The sequence below is a fragment of the Callospermophilus lateralis genome, chromosome 14, assembly GCF_048772815.1.
Source record: "Callospermophilus lateralis isolate mCalLat2 chromosome 14, mCalLat2.hap1, whole genome shotgun sequence".
NCBI classification, from domain to species: domain Eukaryota; kingdom Metazoa; phylum Chordata; class Mammalia; order Rodentia; family Sciuridae; genus Callospermophilus; species Callospermophilus lateralis.
Genome location: NC_135318.1, coordinates 21228164 through 21249346, shown reverse-complemented (window position 1 = coordinate 21249346; position 21183 = coordinate 21228164). Strand labels below are relative to the sequence as shown.

General features: G+C 40.0%; 1 protein-coding gene across 1 annotated transcript in view; it reads right to left on the bottom strand.

Moving 5' to 3' along the window:
- Window positions 1-21183, bottom strand: part of Babam2 (BRISC and BRCA1 A complex member 2) — a 392625-nt gene that overhangs the window by 83233 nt on the left and 288209 nt on the right. The window contains exon 8 of the mRNA XM_076832846.2: window positions 1168-1267. Within this exon, the coding sequence (XP_076688961.1) occupies window positions 1168-1267 (100 nt within the window). The remainder of the gene's footprint in view (window positions 1-1167; window positions 1268-21183) is intronic.

Sequence of the window (21183 nt, the reverse complement as noted above, 5' to 3'; positions counted from 1 at the left end):
GTGCAAAGCCCAGAATGTAAATAAGAATCCTGCCCTCCCCTCAGTCCTGCAGGAGGGCAGCAGCTAGGGGCATTTGGTCTCATGAGAAGCCACGGCTCCAAGACAGTTGAATGCCCTGGAATTTGGGCCAGGCCCACAGACTGCAGAATTGCCAGATTTTAGTTTCTCTGACATTTGAAAAATAATATGGAAGCCTCTGAAATATTATTGTTCTTTTAAAGTCTTTAGGGTGAGGTAGGAGGATCACAAGTTCAAAACCAGCCTCAGCATCTAATGGAGGCTCTCATCAACTTAGCAAGACCCTGCCTCAAAATAAAAAATAAAAGGGTGGGGGAGTGCTCAGTGGTTAAACACCTCTGGGTTTAATCATTTAATCCCTAGTACAAAAAAGAGAGAGAAGGGGGGCCGGGAGAAGTACTTTGGCAATTAAATAAACTGAGTCACAATCCATGTGGGAGGGTAAAGCGAGAACTGATTATGCATTAACACCTCTAGTTTTCAGCTAAATATGTTGATTGGACATTAACAAATATATTCTTATATTTTTTGGAAATAGTTGACAACCACCATTATGGTAAAACCATTTACTTGGCAATGTTATAGCTCATTAATGCACCTAAGATAAAGCTTTAGTGACATGCCTGTGTAGAAGACCAGCTGAACTGGAATCTTGCCCTGAGGAGGAAGAGTCTAGCAAACTGCTTCCAGACCTGACAGGAAGCACCAAGGACTGACTATTAAAAAGTGAGTTACCAAAAAATCAGAAAGAAATGAAGGCAGTTTTAAAGAACTATTCTGATAGTAATTTTTGGCAAACAATCATACATGTATGCATGCACCAGATAACTGGGAAATGAAGGGGTTCAAAAATTCAAAACCACAAGAAGATACAAGACATAGCAAAAACGTAGGGAATAAAGGAAATTCATGAAAAAGGTGACTTAAATTTCCAAGTGTGAGTTAAGGGATAAAGATAAACTAGAATATGAGGTCAGCAGTCTTAGAAGTCAAAGAAATAGGACAAGAAACAGATGAACTGTAATTCAAAGTAGGAATGAAAGTGTCACATGGAAGACGAAACCAGGAAGGCAGTCTGAGGTGGGTGATGGTGCTGGGTCCGTGCTGGAGGAGTCACAGCTGGAGGAGACAGGGTACTTGCTTTTATACCTTGTTGGTGAGTAGGTGGCATACTTGAGGAACATAATCGATAAGACATCCTCCTCCCGGAAAAGCTGGGATATGGAGAGCTGAGGAGCCTCCAAGTGCACTGAAAAGAAAAGAGTACAAGACATTGTTCTTAGGGCTCGAGCAACACAGGCACACAGGCACACAGGACACTGCCAAGCAGACGTGGGTTCTTCAGTCAAAGCCTAGCTGGCAACTGCTTTGAATCAATAATGATGGGAAATGAGCTTTACTTTACTATTAAATTTCTATATTACATTATGCGGCACATCATTAAAAACAACTGAGGGTCTTCTCACCCAACAGTACAAATTAGCAAATTTTGATTGGCCCAGGTAAACTGGCTTACCAATATGTTATTGAAACATACTTTTAGACTCTTCTTTATGCCCAATTCATTGAAAATTATTCATGGAACAGCTGTACTATGCTAAAAATGAAGATATAACATTATAAAAGTATATTAAAGTTCTCCAGCTTATAAGCTGTGTTACCTTGTTTTAAAGGCATATAAGGAGAATGTATGGTCTAAACAAGGTATAGTCAACAATCATTGATCCAAATGCTAAAACACGATGATTCAGACATAGTTTCCAGAATTTTCATGGAGCTGAAATTTTTTCAGTTTAAATTACTCAGCATATAATTATTAGAAGAAACTGTTCAGAACTTTACAGCTTGCATTTCTTTTACCACCTTTAATTTTTCCTTTTGCCCTCATTTGTTTTTCTTAATTTTATTTTAATATACATATTTCTATAAGTCCTTAAAACCTCTCTGTAATATGGTGGGATGTTAAAAAAAAAAAAAAAACCTTTAAAATCCTTTAATTCTGTGATTACTCATTATCCAAGTCCCCACACTTACAAGGTTATAAATGGAAAACAAGTGTGCCCCAAGAACTGCCTAAAAAAATCATTCCTAAAGAGGTTAGGGTGGATTCGCTGAGTCTAGGGTTTGTGACACAGGGAACATGTCTAATTACTAAAAGAACTCCAGACCCATCCTACATTGAGTGGATTTCTGAAATTAATTTTTATGGCAAAGATAAATTTTATGCTTGATACTGGGAATGAAAAATTCTAACAAGCAAAAGTCCAGGTAATGTGAGGAGTCGAAGTATTCGAGTGTAAATATTCAATATTGACTTTTTTACTCAGATGATACCTAAAAGTGCAGCTCTTCTGACAACCGAGAGCACCGCAAGACAACATTTGCCTCAGTATGACATTAACGAATCATCTGCGCTCTGCAACTGCACACAATCAGCAGCACTATCACTGCCTTTTGCTACTGTTGGAGTCGATGCTGCATGAGATGTAACCTAAACTCTGGGAAAATTCCCATGACTTCCTGTGAACCAGAGCCGGGTTTTTTGTCCTCTCTTTGCTTGCAGGAAAGATGCAAGAAGGCACACATTTCAGTAGAAGATTCTAATGATTCCATTAGGATGGAAAACTGACCAAGAAGAAGATTCTACAGGACAAAAATAAATTAATCAATCCATTATTTATACCTTGTGGCTATTCATTAAACATCCATATAACATAGACAACGCCAAGCTCCAGGCTGCTCATATCTTATTTAGAGAACCAATCTTTCACATTACACTGTTCCAAAAAGGAAATAATTTGGGTGGTTCCTTGGAATTGACTGTATATAACATATTATAGGGCAAGTCTTTAATCATTCATTGAATTGCACACCAGGAAGGAAACTAGTCTGTGGGTAATCCTCTGAACTTGAATCTCTCTGTTTCTCTCTCTGCTTGATTTGTGTCATTCTGAAAGACAGCCACGAGGCAAAAATTACCTAGAATGAAGGAAAGATGTAGAAGTACGAAGAAATCCCACCACTTTGCTGCCAGGCCCCTGTTTCTGCTCCCTGCTCCAGTGATGACTAAGACCTTGCCCTGGTACTCATTGCTCGATCATATTATCTAACTTAATCCCCCCCTACTCAATGAAGTGGGAATTACCATTATAATTTCACAGGCCTGGAGAGCACAGGAATTGCCTCAGCTTCACACACCCAGTGAGTAGTAGCGCCAAGATAGGACCCCAACCTGCTGCCTGCTGCCAGGGTCCATGCTGTTTCTGATGAAATAGGTTGCCTCCTTGAGGGAGGGAGATTTTTATTTATTTAATAATATATATATATTTTTTTGTGTGTGGTGCTGGGAATGGTGCCCAGGGCTATGTGAGAGTGCTGGGCAATGCTCTACTACTGAGCCACACCTTCAGTCCAAGGAGGGTGTTTTAATCACAAAAGGCTCTGGGATTGGGAAGAAACAGTGGATCTGCTGGGTTAGGACAAAGGTCCCCTAGGGGCACTCAGACCCAAGGCTAAGGCAGACCCTGAGGCACAGTTCATCTTCTCTGCAGTCATCTGCTCAGCAGCCAGGGGAGCTCTCCTCCTCCAGTTGTTCAGGCACCAGTATCCCCACCCCCACTGCCGCCCCACCCTCAACAATCAGATTCACTAGATCTTGGATGGGCCAACCACTCCAGCCAAGTCTACTCTGAGTGACTCAGCCAGCTATGCAGGGCAGGCCTCCTTGTGTGAAGCACTTCAGGACCTATGACAGACTATTTTAGCCGAGTTTGTTTTTTAAAGGATGCTTATTTCACCCTTTGTTTAACTCAGTAGTTTCTTAGCTCGTAAGGGTACAAAACCTAGCATTCAGTGTCACATACTGATATGCACTGCTGATTCATGTATAAATATCCGCCTCATGGGTAAATATTTAACAGGCTTGCTATAGCTCCAATGCTGCTCCCACCATACTGAATAAACAAAGTCAAGTGGCATGAAATAAAAGATCTATTATATTTTTAAAGGGTGGAAGGTGGAGGTAAGGTCTTGTGATCTCTAATTAGTTAATACTGATGAAGGGGTAAAAAAAAAAAAAAACAGGTGAGCATGTACAACAGAAAACTCACCTGTGCAGAGATTCCAGGGCTCACTGAGATGCCCCCAGGAATGCAGCTGGCAGGAGACCCAGGGCCTGACTAACTCCCTCCTGGCTGAGTCAGGGCTGGGGCGGGGTGAGGAGCAGATGAAAGGGATCACTTGGTGCTACTGCTTCTGATCTCTAGAGCGGGGCAGGGAGCAGGCAGGGACAAAAAGGTGAAGAAAAGTAATCGGGGTGTCAAGGGTTTTAGGTTGAACTTGGGAGGAGAAAAGGGTGAAGAGGGCTGTTTTGATAGAAAGTGCCTTCTATGTCTTCATGGACTAATGTGAACCATGAAATGAGTTAATAATTCTTAGAAATGAAAGTAAATCTGTGGATATGAATAAGGATAAGGATAAAGTCAGTTTGAAAAGCTTTTCCACCAATGGAGTTAAATTAGACCAAAGGGTAACCAGAAATGCACTTCTAGCTCGGCCTTATGCACTCTAAAGGATAAACATTAAGATCTATCTCCGTTGAAGGTATTAATATATTCTTTTCCATGCAGATGAAGTTAACAGAGACGTTTATGAACTTGGTTCTGAGTGCAAATATCAAAGCCTTGACTTGGCGGCAGCATGACAGTCCGAAGGAATCATTTTTGAGTACTGCGACATGGAAAAATAAGGGGAGACAGGCTGTCTGAAAGTCTGACTTGGGTCAATGGGGTTTGATTTTGACCATCACGAAAGAGCAACTACCCAAATAAAATAAGCAAAACCTAATTGTGACTGGAGAAGACCAGAGGGCTAGAGATTCTCCATCATCATTCCTACTTCTGTCAAGTTTTGTCTCACTAGTTCTACTCAACTTTCTCACCAGTGCAGCTGGGGATAATACTACTAGCAAAAAAGAAAATACCAATCCCTTAAAGCTTGAAAGAGGGTCAGAATAATGATGAGAATTACACTGATACAGAGATGACACCAAGCACTTGAAAAGAAACTTTTTTCTAGAATGCCTCTGGTTTGAGTCTAAGGGTCATGAAAAAGGTACTTTCAGAGACACCTGGGTCAGCCTTAGTGCCCTGCTCTTTCCCTTGACTTAAGTTCTAAGGGTCAGAAAGTTGGCCTGGCTCCTCTACCACAGCATGATTCAGGGGAGTGTAAGAGGCTGAGGTATGGAAATGGGGAACTTCAAGATGGTAAATATACCCAAGCTGCCTCTAGCCCCCAAGCTAAGGGAAAGGCCAGAGGAAGGTGCAAGGCCTTCATTCCAATCAACAAACATCCACTGTGTGCCCAGCTCTGTTTAAGAACTCAAGTTTCCCATTCTGTCTATGTGACTAGGACTCCACTGTCAAGTCCCTTCAAGGTAGACAAATGCCAGGGAACTCAAGGATCTGGGGCACTGTATGATACAAGAGTATGTTTCCTGGGGGCCTGTCAGGAGAGCCACCGCAATAAAACAAGTCCCTGTTATTTACTGAGTACCTACTTTGGCCAGGTGCTCTACTAGGTATTCATAATCTCTAAATCATATGACAATCCTGCTCAGTAGATCTAATTATCCCAATTTATAGATGAGAAAACTGAAGTTCTAACAGTTCAAATGTCTTGTCCAAGATAACCCAATAAATAAGTTTCAGAGATGGGCTTGAACTCAGATCTTTCTGGTTCCAAAGCCTGTGTCCTTTTTTCATTAGGAATTCTTTCACAGAAAGATGGTGTGGAACTAGTGGAATAGTGGACTAAGTGATTGTTAACTGTCTTCAAAACTTTTACCTATAAAATTCATCACCATGTCATTTCACATTCTATTATCTTAGGATAACATATCTTGCAACAAGTTAACCTGATGGGATTTTTAAAAAGTTACTTACAGATTCTAAAAACCCAGAAGGACATAAATAATAAATTGAGGAGAGGGTCTGGTTTTCCAACTGGATTTGTTTTTCTAGTAAAGAATTTTCTAGACTTCTTATCAGTCCTCTTATATCATTTTATAGATTCAACTGTGAACCATCTCCAGAGGCTCTCAATCCTTCAGCTAAACAAAATCAAACTATAGTCCAGTATGGAAAAATCTCAAGGAGCACAACCAAAGAGGGAAATAACAGACAGGAGATCAGGATGGGGAGGCGGTCTGGGGAGGTACACTGGACAGGGGCCCAGGGAAGCATCAGTACAGACCTGGCCATGGCATGTTTGTGATCAATTTAGTACTTCACTAAATAAAACTTCACATAAGCAAGGTCTTTGTTAGAGTACTGTGTTCCATTTCTTGTTTCCCATTTTTAGAGAGACATATAAAAATGGAAATGTTCTGAGACAACAGTATGATTAAATGCTCAGAAAATGTTCCTCTTTGGAGCAAAGTCTACAGAAGTTGAAATTGCTAAGTTAAAATACTTAGAGGATTATGGAATTATTAAATAGAGTAATTTTAAAATATGAAGGCAGGGCTGGGTTGTGGCTCAGCGGTAGAGTGCTTGCCTAGCACGTGCAAGGCCCTGGGTTCAATCCTCAGCACCACATAAAAATAAATAAATAAAATAAAGATATTGTGTCCAACTACAACTAAAAAATATTTAAGTAAATAAATAAAATATGAAGGCATACTATAAGGGTGAGTTTCATCAGCTGTTCTCTACCCAGGGATAAAATAAACAAAAATAATTTAAACGGCAGTTAAAGGGGACTTGGTTGGCAAATGAATTCTCCATAGAACAAAGTCTCCATTTACTGAGCACTAACTATTGATCAGGCACTAGACCAAGTGCTTCTCCTATATGGTATCATCTATCCATCTCTCCAACCTACAAGAAAAGTGTCATTCCATTTCATGGATGAGAGGGCTGGAAGTTAGAGAAACTAAATAACCTTTCTAAGGTCATGCAGATGATGACAGCAAGGACACATCTAACTCCATGTCTCTCGGACCTAAATCTGCCCACTCTCAGGTCTTTGATTAGCACTTTTGGACTTCTACATCCCAATCTGCAGACGTGACATCTGGTTCTACATGTGGGCTGACCAAGCCCTTGAAGCTGTTTCTAGGAACACTTATTTAGGTACATGAGCTGAAGCCATTAGGGCCCTTTTCATTCTAGGAAAAGAAACTCCTGGAAACCTGGAAGAACCCTGGGGGCCAGAGGACTTGGTGGACACCTTCCAGTAGAGAAGAGGTGGAATGCAAGCAAGGAAATTTTACATTTTAAGAAATACAAAAGAAGCGAGTACTGTAATTGCAAACAGAATATGTCTAACAACATGAACACGAACCAAGTCTTTGTTCAGAGATGTGTTTTTTTAAGTTTGTTAACATCTCACAAAAGCCTTTAAGGAGCAGTAATCTTAACAGATGTCCACCATCAGGATTTTGTTAGCATGTGGAAAAGCAGTTTAAGTAAGGCCCCCCAAACAACAATGGATTCAGCAGATGTTGTTATACTAAGACTTGGTACGAACTACTTAGAATGATGCCCGGCCACTCAGGACACAAACAGATTAAGGGAAAGAAGAGCTTTTACCCTCTTGCTGCATCTCTATCCTTGGCCTGTGATCTGCAGTTAATTCCACTGCAATTTATTTGAGGAATGAAACTATTTTCAAATATCAGTGGTCGGAAACAAGTGAACTTACTGTAAATTTGTTAAAAATTTACAATTTTGAAGCTCCACTGAAAGTCTTTACTACTCTACTATTATATGAGTTACTTTTCCTATGAATTACCTTTAAAACACTTTTTCTGGAAAAAAAAATCAATGCTTAAAGAAATCAATAGTTACCCTAAATTAAACTTAGGAACATTTTTCTAAATCCCTCCTTCTCATTGCACACAGGTTTTAATGATGGCCAAAGGCAGAGGCAGAGAATAAGAAAAAAATACTTTGGTCTTCCCAGGGCAGGGAAAGGCATTCACCCGATTCCTGTTAGCTGGCATTTGCTGAAGGCCTAGGCACAAGAACAGCATGCAGACATTGCCGGTTTCTGGGCTCAAAGGACTATTCTGTACGTAGTTGGAGTTTGGCTCACACACAAAAATGAAAAAGATACCAGAAGATGAGATTAGCCAGAGAACTAGTACTCAGCACTTTATAATTTGTTTCCAAAGTGCTCCTTGCTTGATTTTTACAACAGCTTTACAAAGCACATAGCAAGTGTTAATATCACAGAAAGGAGAAAACTGAGGCTGGGAATGGATGACTTGCCCAAAATGAAAATGAAAGTGGGATTGTAATATTTCTCTGCACCAGCAGTTTTCATGTTTGCTTAGGAATAACTTGGGAACTTGTTGAACACTCATAAACCCAGGACCGTCCCAAGAGAAGGCAATTTATCAGGTACAACAGGTCTGAGATGGGGCCTGGACATCTGCATTTAACCACGGATGCAGATGCAGGTGGTCCTCACACCACCTTCTGAATATTGCCCTGCTCCTCACTCTGACAGTGCACATGGGCTGGGGACAGGGAGAGGAGTGTAAAAGCAAATTTGCCTTCCATTCCCAGGGGTCAGGTCACTGATTATTTGAAAGGCACTGTAAACAACAGGGAGGTAAAAGAAACAGGCATGCTCTTAAGGTCTGGAATGGGAGATGAGACATTAATGGAAAAGACTAGAAAAAGTGCTTTTGGCTAAGTGTTTACATAGGAAAATGAAGTGTGATCACATTCAGATAACCAGAAAGCAGGGAAAAGGAGCAAGCAAACCAAGACTGGGGTCAAGTCAGGAGGACACAGATAGTACTTAGCAAGACAGGTTGAGGATCACAGGCCAGGAATTCAGTGTGGATGGCAGACTGTGGTCATGCGCCACACTGGGCAGTTTTCTGGCCCATTGAGAAAGGCATATTTAGTACTTCAGGCTGCCTAGGATATCTCCTGGTAAGAGGGCATCTGCCTGGAGGGGGAACAAGAAGGATGATGGGAGATCCTGGTGCAAAGTCAATTGTGAACTGGAAAACAAAGTGAGGTTAGAAAGAAATTTTATTAGGTTACGTAGTGAAAGATGTACTGGAGATTAAAAAAAAAAAAAAGGCTGGGCTTCAAGAATGAATCTCAACTGGTCTTTTTCCTTAAAATTTATCCATTACACTGAAAATTTCCAAATTTACATCTGTAGCTCAGACTTTTTCTGAACTGAAAGTCTACCTATCTGACTGCCTACTCACAGGTTCCACTTAGAGATTTAAAACACCTCGAACTTAACCCACTTACAGGCAAACCCTACCCACAAAACCTAGCACTCCTCCATACATTCACTTCAGTAATGGCAGCTCCCAACTCCTGGTTCCCAGACCCAGACCCCAGCCAGCCATCTTGCCTCTTCTCTCTCACCCCACATTCAACTAGCCTGGCCGAGCCCACCAAGAGCTGCCCATCTGGATCACTGCCTCCATGGAGAGGCCAAGGCTGCTGGACACTGGCCCAGTTCTTCCACTGTTCCCTCTGCTGAGAATTCTCTAGCCAGCCGTCTGTGGGATTTGCTTCTTCACCTGCTCTTACTCCTATGCTCCCGAACATACCCTCTGCCACCTCTGGTGCCCCTCTTTTCTGGTGGACTTCTTTTCAGGTCCTGTACCTCCATAAGATAGTCTACATATTACATTTGATCACTGTCTCCCCCCACCACCCATCAATAGAATGTAAACTCTCCCAGAATGGGAATCTTTGCCTATTTTGTTCACTTCTATAACCCTGGAAACAAGAATAATGCCAAGCTATATTAAGCACAATAAACATTATAGTATAGGTTGAGCATCCTTCATCTGAAACTCTGAAATCCACAACGCTCTGAAATCTGAAAATTTTTGGGTCCTGACATGATGCCACAAGTGGAAAGTCCCAAGCCTGACCTCATGTAACAGGTCATAGTCAAAACATGAGTGCAGTGAAAATATCATGTAAAATTAACCTCAGGCCACATGTACAAGGTCTATATGAAATAGGAATAAATTTTGGGTTTAGACTTGGGTCCTATTCCCAAGATATTTCTTCATGTATATGCAAGTATTCTAAAATATGAAAAAAAAGTCCAAAACACATCTGGTCCCACATATTTAAGATAAGGGATACTAAATCTGTATTAAAGTAGAATATAGGGAAGAGTTAGTGGGAATTGATCTACAAAATGGACTTTAAAAATCAATAGATGGATATGTCTTTTCTGAAACCGTCACTGTGGAGAGGAAGATCTTAAGGGTCTAGATCAGGGATTGGAAAAGGGTCAAATGTTGGCTTTGCCATCATGGAGAACATGTAAGTGGATGAGCCCGGCTATGTTCCAATATGATTTTATTTATGGATATGGAAATTCGAATTCCATATGGTTTTTACGAGTCATAAAACATTATTCTTTAGATGTTTCTCTAACCATTTAGAAACGTGAAAATCATTCTAAGTTCACAGGCCATCCACAACTGGCTGCAGGCTGGATTTGCCCAGGGGGCCTTTGCTTGCTGATTCTTGATCTAGGATTACAGAATTATTTGATGGTTGTACAGATTATGAAAGGAGGACACATATCCAGGAAAAATTCAGGCAAAAAGACCTAGATTAGGTCATTAGCAGAAATGAAAAGCATGTGCTTTGGTGGAACCTCTTGGGAGCCAGGCTGTAGCCACAAGCATCACTGGGCTTCTTCAGGCACGGGCGAGGTGAACATCAGGCAGTGTGTGAACCGTGGGAGTTCTCACAATGGTACTGGATTGTAACCGTGCAAGAGAGAGCTATTTTTAAGGTTCTGAACGAAGCTTGAGGCATATTCTGGTGCTTTTTACTTCTATGTTAGGTGAAAAGCTGCCTACAAAAGCCTTCCTCCCACCCAAAATGCTAGCTGTTAGTTGGTGACTGATCTTCAGAAATATTAAGATGAATCATATATGCTCTTTTCACAGTGCAAAAAGAGATAATTTTAAAACTCAGAAAATGTCACTTTGGGAAGTCACAAACCACACAATAGAAAAGCTGTCCAGCCTTAAAGTTGTAAATAAATAAAACCCTGTTCCTGTGTGGAAACCTTTTCCCTCGTTTGGATCGCGATGCTTCTTTAGGACTCGCCTCCAAGGCTGGCTGGTGTTAAAATGATCAAATGCGAAAACACGTTCAGTTGCACAATCTGAGCCTGGAAGGCAGCCCTAGCTCCCCTCCCGCCTCCCGGGGCCCCCTGTTCTGGGGAGCCCACGCGCTCAAGCCTCGCTTTTTATCAAGTGGCTGATCCTCTCACCCACCGGCATGCGTGGCCTCCCTGTCTCTCCCGGCTGGGCCTGAAAGGCACCAGCGGACAGCAGGGCTCAGTCTTCCCCTGAGCACGGGAAAGGACTCCTGGGTTGCTTCCTTCTTCCTGCTTGGAGAAACAGGTATTCTCGTCTTTGATCCCTACACTCTGTTTTCTTTCTCTTCTTACTAAACAGATCTCTCCCTGTCCCCTCCCCCTACTTTTTGCAACTTCATCATTTTTCCACATTGCACCGTTTGGCACAGAAGGAAGAACCACATCAAATGAAGGAATGCAACCACAAAAGCTGCCTCGAGAAGCAAGGCCCCATTTTTTTTTTTTTTTTGTCAATTTACCGTTTTTGGACTTGTTCTCCCATAATCAAATCCTCCCTATCGTGTTAACAATGTGGTGGTGTGTCAGAACCCTGGAATTCTGCTTCCATCAGCAACCCAGAGCTTAATAGGAAAATGAAGCAACAGAATGTTGGTCTTGCTGCTAACCTTAGGCCAGGCCTGTAGTTAGGATGGGAATTTTGCTCCTCTCTGGTACCCAGGCCAAAACTTCAAGGTCTTGTGTGAGCTCCAGGTCATCAGCAGAGGCCTAAGGCAGCTTCCTACCACCATTTAGGCACGTTTCTAAAGCAAGAGGGGAAATCACTCCAAGTACCACAAGCTGAAGCATGAGCAATCCCAAATTTAGTAAGCCAGAGAAGGGTTTAGACTGAATCTGCTTGCAACAATTTTAGATATATTCACGTTACTGGCAGCATCACCTGGGTCTGGCTCTGTGACATGCAGGATATCTACAGCTATTTACAAATGGGCTTGTATAAAGTGGTTGTTTTGCTTCTTTGCTAATTAAGAACACATGTCCACCATATAAACCATCCAAAGACTAAAATAAGGTGCCATGATTTCAAACCAAAATGTTTAGAAGTCTCATTCTATGTCTCTATGTCCTCAGGACATGAGTGTTATAGTTAATGTTTAACAGCACCTGCTAATATTCATCATTAAGGAAAACACCAGTTACAGGTAGAGCACTTTCAATTTAGTGATTTTATCTTTGTGACTAGCTTGGTAAATTAAGTGGTTCATAAAATGAAGGTAGGTGTTTTTACATTGTTTTGGTTTAGCTTACATGCCAGTTTGGTTAATGTTGGAATCAGGCTGTTCTCGAACATTCTAGAGTATATAAACCATCAACGGCCAACATACTAGGCAGGGATTCTCCACACCCAAGTACTGTGTTGAGATTCTCTTGGAAAAAAGAAGGGGCAGGAGGAGAAACATCTTTCCCCTGTTCTACTAAGTAGTTTATTAAAAATATCAGGGTGGAGAAATGTGCTAGTTGAAAACAATAATGACAAAACCAAAACCCCATAGCTGGTCCAGATAACGGCTAACAGACAGATTTTCCAACTGGCCCAACCCCGTGTGAGAAACACGGTGCCAAACATAAGGGTGGAAGAGTTCTCTGTCCTTAAAAGTTAAAGATCTTCTTAGCTAATAGGCAAAATTGCTGATGTCCCAATTTTGGCAACAATCAGCCTGGCCCCAGTTCCACCTTTAAGAGCCAAATCACCCCATTTCAGCTGCCCATGGATCTTTCTGCCTTCCCCCCTTACTCCTTTCCCACCCCCAGCCCCACATACCAGAGCTGCCCAGCAGGACAGAGAGTATGATAAAGTCAAGGGGGTGGACAATCAAGGTAAGTGCAGATCGGGGACATGGGGACTGTGGGCTGGTGCTTGCTCAGAAGTACCCCTGCCACACACCCAACACACATACACACGCTTAGTGGCCAGAGGCCAGGCACTGGTGCCAGCCACTGCCCAGGAAATGCCCTCAAAGGTGAGGACATTGTTTGTTGTGCTGCTGAAGTAGGACACATACTGGATAGGGGTAATGCTCCTCTCCAAGACCTACCACACCTCTATAGAGAGTATGCTCCAAAACCACCTGGCAAGCAAGAGAAGCCATTTTCTGGAGCAAACTGGGAAGAGGAAATTGAGGGAAAAGATGATGAGAAAGGACATCTGGGAATCTGGAGGGGTGGGGGATTGAGGAGGCTCTAAGTTAGTATTTTAATAAAATTAAGAGGTATTCTGTAGATTCTGTAATTTAGCAAACATTTTATCTTACTAAAGAAATTGTTTACTTACTAATGGAGAAAGTGGGAGTTCAGTTCTGTTAATAGCCATCTGTGCAAAACTTGGAGCCTATTTTTGAATGTCATAATTTATTTACCTATATCTTTTATTTTAAAAAAATCTATTGTTTTAAGTACTATTCTTATCTCTAAAATAGATGATTTGAAACAGCTATGGCAGTAAACAAGGGCTTACACCCCCCGGATGCAGCAGGGAGAAGCCTGGGGAGTCCAAGTTCTCAGGGTTCAGGGGAACCTGGGCTATGTATAGGGCCTGACCACTCCAGTAGTGGCTGTGTTTACTCTCTGTAGATCAGTGGCATAAGATACAACAGAAGAAGAAAGGATTAGTTGGGAAGGGAAGGGGTTCTGTAAATAGAGATGAGGTCAAGGCCAACTGAATTGGCCAGATACAGCTGAAGTTGATCTAATAACTTTTTTGGAAACCATTTTCTTGGCTGCTTGAGAATTTTGATTACAACTATTTTCTTAAGCTTTCAAAACCAAAACATTCAAAATCTACTAAAAGAGCAATATTATATAGCATAAAAGGGAATGTAAACAAGACATTAAAAAGGTGGCAGGCTGATCCATAGCTCTTAGTCCCACCTCTGTGGGACGTGAATGCCTCAACACTGCATAGGTGACATCAATGGACATGAAACAATGTCACCCAGACTCACATGGAAGGAAATGCTGAATAGACCTCTTAGAATAAGGATTCAACACACTCTTAACTCTCAGCAGTTCTAGTACTCTTTATGAGGTGTCTCCCAATAAACTCATGCAATAGACAATGCAGGATTGTTCAGAGGTAAAATGATTAGATTATGAGAGCTATAATCTAATCAGTGGTTTAGTCCATTTGATGAATTAATAATATTCCATCTGTGTAGAGTTACTGTGTGGTAACTCTACATAGATGGAATATGGCTGGAGGAGGTAGTCATTGGGAGTGTGCATTTGGGGATCAGATCTTCTGTCTTTCTGCTTCAAGGCTACCATAAGGGGAGTAGCTCTTCTCCACCATGCCCTCTGTCATAATGTTCCATCTCATTTCCCCAGAGTGATGGAGTTGGTCAATCGTGGACTGAACTTCTGACACCATGAACTCAGAATAAACTTTTCCACCTCTAAGTTGTTCTGGTCAGGTATTTGGGTCACAGCAATGATGAAAAGAATAGAAATCCATACAGACACAGTCTTTGAGGAGAAAGGCAGGGATGACTCCACAACTTTTGGGCTGCTGGATCCAGAGCATTGTAATACATAGGGGCTACCTCAGAGCTTCCAGCATTCAGGAGGGAACCCAGGGGCCAGGCTCACACCAGCACCTCCCTTCACCAGCTAGACTGAGACTGTTTCTCAATACAGGTTGGGGCTAACTCAGAGTGACTCACTTTTCTGGAAGCTTCCTTATTTTACTAGGGACTAATTGGGATCAGGGTCACACTGGAACAAAGAGAACCCTCAAGCTCACTCATATCTCATCCTCCCACTATTATGCTTCTTCCTTTAGCAGACTCAACATACCCACTTGGCTTATTCTGAGTATCTTCTGCCTCCTGGGAAGGGGGAGGCCAAGTGTAGGAGGGAATAAATGACAAGTCCACAAGGGTAGGGCCAATCACAAATGTAAACAACAAATTTCAAAAAGCAACTTGAGTAAGTGGACTGAGGAACTGAACACATCATAATGAAATCTTTCAATGAAGCCACATGCAGTCACCAAAAACAATTAGAGTGACCTGCAGCTCCAGGCTTACATAAATGGCCATATTACATTGTTAAAGGAAAAGAGCAAGTTGTTTAATAGTATGTGCTACATCATATATTTTTGTGTCTAGAGCAACAAAAATTAAGAAACACTCCCAACTGACTTAAATACCAAATCTATGTACTTTGCATTTCTTAGTAAATCCTGTTTCCCCTCTGTCATTTCATCAGAGCTGAGATTTGAAGCTCACTGTCCCAAGGAAGAGGAAGAGGATGGTACCATCCAGGTCAGAGAAGCACAAGCAGAGAGGGTTATCAGTACCAGGTGGGCACATCCCCTGAAATATGATCAGAAAGGCAGAGAGGGGAGAAACCAAGGGAGCAGGGCCTGCCTGCGGGGGATAGAAGCTCTAGAGTAACAGGGACCCCACAAAGAGGGGGGTTGTTACTCCACTTCCCACTTGGCAATGGAGAAAGTCATCTTGCAGAGTGACCCCAAGAGTAAGGGGGAACTATAGTAGGACCCCATGATTACAGTTTGCCTGAGGTCTTCTCTGATAGAATAGAAAGTGAGCTCCTGGTCACATAAGAGTAAAGACACCTTGTGGACACTATCTTCACCCAAGGATTGAGGTTAACATCGTCAAGCCCAGGACAAATGACATCACATGCCTTTTGGTATGATGTTCTCAGGACACAACATCATGTCTGTGGCATCGTTGACAACAACTTGTGACATGAATCTAATCATGAGGAAGCAGTAAGTGAACCCAAATTGAGGAGCAAAATAACTGGCCTATACTCTTCAAAAACATCAAAGTCAAAAAAGATAAAGCTTAAGAAGCTGTTCCAGACTAAAAAAACCCAAAGACGTGACAACTTGAAGGCAATGTGTGATCCTGGATGGGATCCTGGACCAGGGTAAAAAATAGCAAAAAGAGATATTATGGGAACAATTGACAAAATTAGAATATGGATTGTGGATTAGATAATAGTACTGTGTCAATGCTACATTTCCTGATTTGATAACTGCACTGTAGTTATGTAAGAGATTGTGTTCTCAGGAAATACATTCTGAAGCATTTTATGGGTGTAAGTGCACTATGTCCCCAACTTGCTCCTGAATGGCTCAGAAAAACATAGGCATAATAGAGAAATACAAACACAGAGAGAAAATGATAAGGCAAGGGGGCCAAATGTGCACAATTGGAAACTCTGGGTCGAAGGTATAAGGAAGGTCCTCGTTCTAGCAACTTCTTATTATAAGTATAAATATCAGTGCAAAAAGTTATCCCTCAAACTCTGCAAATTATCTTCATACCTATAGTGGATCTCCTGTTATATAACACAGAGAATTTCAGGAAAAGAAAATACAAGTTCAGTAAGTTCATTTTCTCTCTTTTTTAAAAATGTTTTTTAGTTGTCAATGGATCTTTATTTTCTTTACTTATTTTTATGTGGTGCTGAGGATTAAACCCAGTGCCTCACACATGCTAGGCAAACACTCTACCACTGAGCTACAACCCAGGTCCCATTTTCTCTTAATGTAATGCAACGAGTATGATTTTTCAATTAATGGTGTGCTATAAGATCTCTTCATGGTAAGCAAATAATAAATATCTACAGACTGATCATCAAGTAACTAACTTTTAGTAAGGAAATCATCATCCCAAATGAAAGCAAAATGATATATAACATAAGAAGAAATAAAAACTTGAAAAATTAGCCAAGTATGAATAAGCTTGAAAAATAAGACAATTAACAGTCCTTGCTCTGGAATTGGACTGGCCACATAGGTTTAAAATCCAATTTGGTCATTTAATATGCTGACCTGAGACAAGTACTTTAAAACTTTCTTAAGCCTTAGTCTGCTCATCTGTGAAATGGGGATAATAATACTAACTCTCACAGTGCTACTGTGAAAATTAAATTCCAGAATCAGTCATTTAAGATAGTTAGCAAGTGGGCTGGGGTTGTGGCTCAGTGGCAGAGTGCTCGCCTAGCACACATGAGGACCTGGGTTCAATCCTCAGCACCACATAAATATAAAATGAAGATACTGTGTCCACCTAAGACTAAAAAAAAATAAAAATAAAAAACATAGTTTTTAAATGTTATTTATTATTACTGAGTTTTAATGCTTCTGTACTTGCTTAATTGTTTCTTTTGTAAGAAAGAGAAACAATACTCAAACTAAATAAAAAATAAATTCATTTTGTGGGTACTCATTGCCAAATGCTTGAAAACAATCATAGTTTTAATTAACTTAAAAAATACTTGCCCTGAAGGAAAGTGATATTAAAACATTCTAGTCTAATTGACTGACCAATTTACATATCCCTCCCTACCCCAGCCAACCACGGCTACCCTCAAACACTAACATTAAATATGTTCCTTTAAATAGAAAACTGCTTAAACAGGCTAGATTTTCTACTTTTTTTTTTGTTTTGCTTTAAGCCCACTGTTTATTTTCTTCAATCTACAACAGCTTCCTTTATCTGTCTGCTCAAATATGAACTGCTTCCTTCACATTCTGAATCCCACCCATCGAGACCCTTCATGTTCATTGAGTCTTCAAGTGGTCTCACCCCACAATTCAGCCGGATGCTTAAAAAGCCTCTTGTTAAACAAAGGATAATTGACCACTATATAGCATTAGTATATAGTTCATTCTTAACATATAAAATGCCTTCTGACCGCCAGTATGCTCAAACATGTTTATCACCTTATCTAAAATACCTCAATAGGTGCCCATTTTCATGCTGTTATTTGAAGAAAAGTAACAAGGCCTTTGTTGACCACCAGGAAATGCAACCACTCTACTCCCCATTCATTCATTCAGTGAACAAGGCAAATGAGGTTTCTGGTTTTATTGAATTTATATTCTAGTAAGAGATAATAAATAATAAAAATGATTTAAAACAGGAAAATAAAATATCAGAATGTCAAAGTGCATGACTAATATGTGGGGAGGTGGTAGGAAGCAACTTTAGAGCAATCAGGAAAAGCATCTCTGAGGAAATGAATTTAAACTGAGACCCAAATGATAAAGTAGAGCCAACATGTAAGCATCCAGGAAAAAATTCTGGCAGAGGGGAAAGGGAGTACAATAGCCCTGAGGTATTAAGGAGCTGAGTTTAAGGCATAGAAAGAGACAAATGTAGCTAAAGTGGAGGGTACAAGAGGAAGTAGGAGGAGATGGATCAAATATGCAGGCAAGGACAAGATTCTGAAGGTGAGGGCAAGAGGTCTGGATTTTATCCTATGTCCACAAGAGGATTTTGTATTGTTTCTTACTCTGATGACTATTTCATGGTCTCTCCACACAATAAGTGCTTACTAAATGTCTGAGGTACACAGATTAGGAAGGAAACTAACAGGAAATGGAGCCAGACTCTCTAAAATTTTGAATGGTGGCTCCTGTCACTAACACATACACTTGCTCCATCAACCTTAACTTCAGATCAATAGGTCTGTTATATTACGGGAAAACAGAGTTGTCATGGCAACTCTAATTAGATGGTTTTCTTTCCAAGGAGATGAACTAAATATTGCAGTTACGGGCTGGTTTGGTTCTTTAAAATACCTGCAAGGATTGCAATCCTCTGCAAGTTTGAACATTTAGTATAGGGAGTGCCCAATTTACCAACAAAGTGGGTCCCTAAAGGCTTGTTTGTTAGGAGTCTGGAGAATGCATTTGCCTTTAGAGATTATGTTGTAAAGGAGATTAGACTCTTGGGCCAACCCACGAAAGCTTTTTAAAAATTCATAAAACAGATGAAATACTATAAATTTCCATTGAGAAAGTAATAGAAATGAATTCTTTGAACATGTGACAATTAAACAAAAATTAATATTCATGCTGTTATTTGAAGAAAAGTTAGTTTAATTAGAAGATAATCAGAAGAGAAGTGGCAAATTTAGTGGAGATGCTATTAAGGGATTCTGGGCATCATCAAGGCTCTTAGAGACTAATACCATTAATTACTATTATTATTATTAATATTATTATTATTTTGAATTCAGGTGTCTCTCAGATAGCTTAGCCATGATCATAGTCACTTTTGCCTCAGAAACAGGAGAGTAAGACATGGGAAAGGGCTGTCCTGAGGTTCCTTGAAAATGAAAGAGATTAAGGATATTATGAAGCACATTAAAATTAAAAAAGGGAAATGAGAGAGAAAAGGAAAGAGAACATATCCATGAGAGCAAGCAACAGATGATTATTACCGAAATATAGAAAGGTGTGAGGAGAGAAGGAAAAAGGAGTGGGCAAAAGAAAGAGAAGATAAAGGACAAAGGAAAGGAGAAGAGGGGTAGAACCAAAGACTAAGTGTTCTTGGATGGGTGTAAGAGAAGAAAATTTTCACTTACTTATTCAATCTTATTGGATGTTTGAAATTAAATTCTTCTACGATTGCATCTGGGGCTGGGATTGAGGCTCAGTGGTAGAGCGTTTGCCTCGCAAGTATGAGGCTCTGGGTTCAATCCTCAGCACCACATGAAGATAAATAAATAAAATAAAGGTTATTGTGTCCATCTACAACTAAAAAAATATTTTAAAAATATTACATATGTACTTCATATAATAGTGTTATCCCGCATGTCTAGCACAATGCTTTGGATGTAAGGGAGTTTATAAATTATTGTCAAACACGTGAATGCTGCAACAATGGCTAACAATAAAACCCTATCATGTGCAAGGCATTTTACATGCATTATCTCCACTTATCTCCTGAGACAACATAAGATAGTAGCCCCATTTTTCAGGTAAGAAAACTGGAATTTAGATAAGTAATTTGTTTATACCTATTAAATGATGAGAACCACATTACAACAAAGGTTGACTCCAAAGTGCCTGTTCTTAACACCTCTGCACTACACCTACCTCAATGAATATTATAGGAATGAAAAGAAAGGGAAGAACTGCAAAATTTAGACCTTAACAAATATCTAATCAATTCTTCTTGACTCCCATCAAAAATGTTTTCTTGCCTTCTCTGGAATCTTCCTTTTCTTTAAATTATCACATTTTAGAATTAGCAATTTGAGAACTGCTTTGAATAACTGGGAAAGGTAGCAGTTACAGGATGGATTTCAGATGGCAAATCATATATACATATCAACAGAAGCAGAAAAAGCATTTCATAAAAACCAATAACCACTTATGATAAAACTCTCATCAAACTAGGAATAGGACGAAATTTCTTAAACATGATAAAAAACATCGACAAAAATTCTACTGCAAATGTAATATTTAATGACAAAAGACTGAACTTTTTGCTTCCTAGTATCAGGAACAAGGCAAGAATGTTTACTTTCACTTAACATGGTATCAGAAGGCCTAGCCAATGCAATAAGGCAAGAAAAAGAAAAGGCACATAGATCAAAAAGGAAAAAATTAAAACTGTCCTTATTTGCATATGACATAACTGTCTATACAGAAATTCCAAGAAATCTACAATAAAAGCTTATAGAATTAACATGATTTCAGTAAGGTTGTAGGATACAAGATCAGCATACAAAAATTAGAAGTATTGCTACACACTAACAGTGAATATGCAGAAAGCAAAATTAAAAATGCAATACCACAGTGCCACTTTCAATTGCTTTCCAGAGAGAAGGAAAGAGAACTATCTAAACAATGCAATCCATTGGTTACATGAATCTATACATTGATAAAACTACACAGAGCTACATACACATTAACACATATAAAATTAATGCAGGTTAAAAGCTGTTAAAAATTGAATAAGATCTGTAGTTTTATTATTAGTAATGTAGCAATGCCAATTTCCTGATTTTTGATATTTTAGCACAGCCATGTAAGATGTCACCCCTCAGGGAAGCCAGGTAAAGGATGCATGATACTCTTTGTACTATTTTTATTAGCTTCTTAAGAGTCTTTATGTCAAAATATGAAGTGTTTTGTGTTTCTTAAATGGAAGAATAATAACAAAAACTGTATTAATGAGAAATGAAAAGAAAACCCCCCCAAAGTGTGTTTTAATTTTA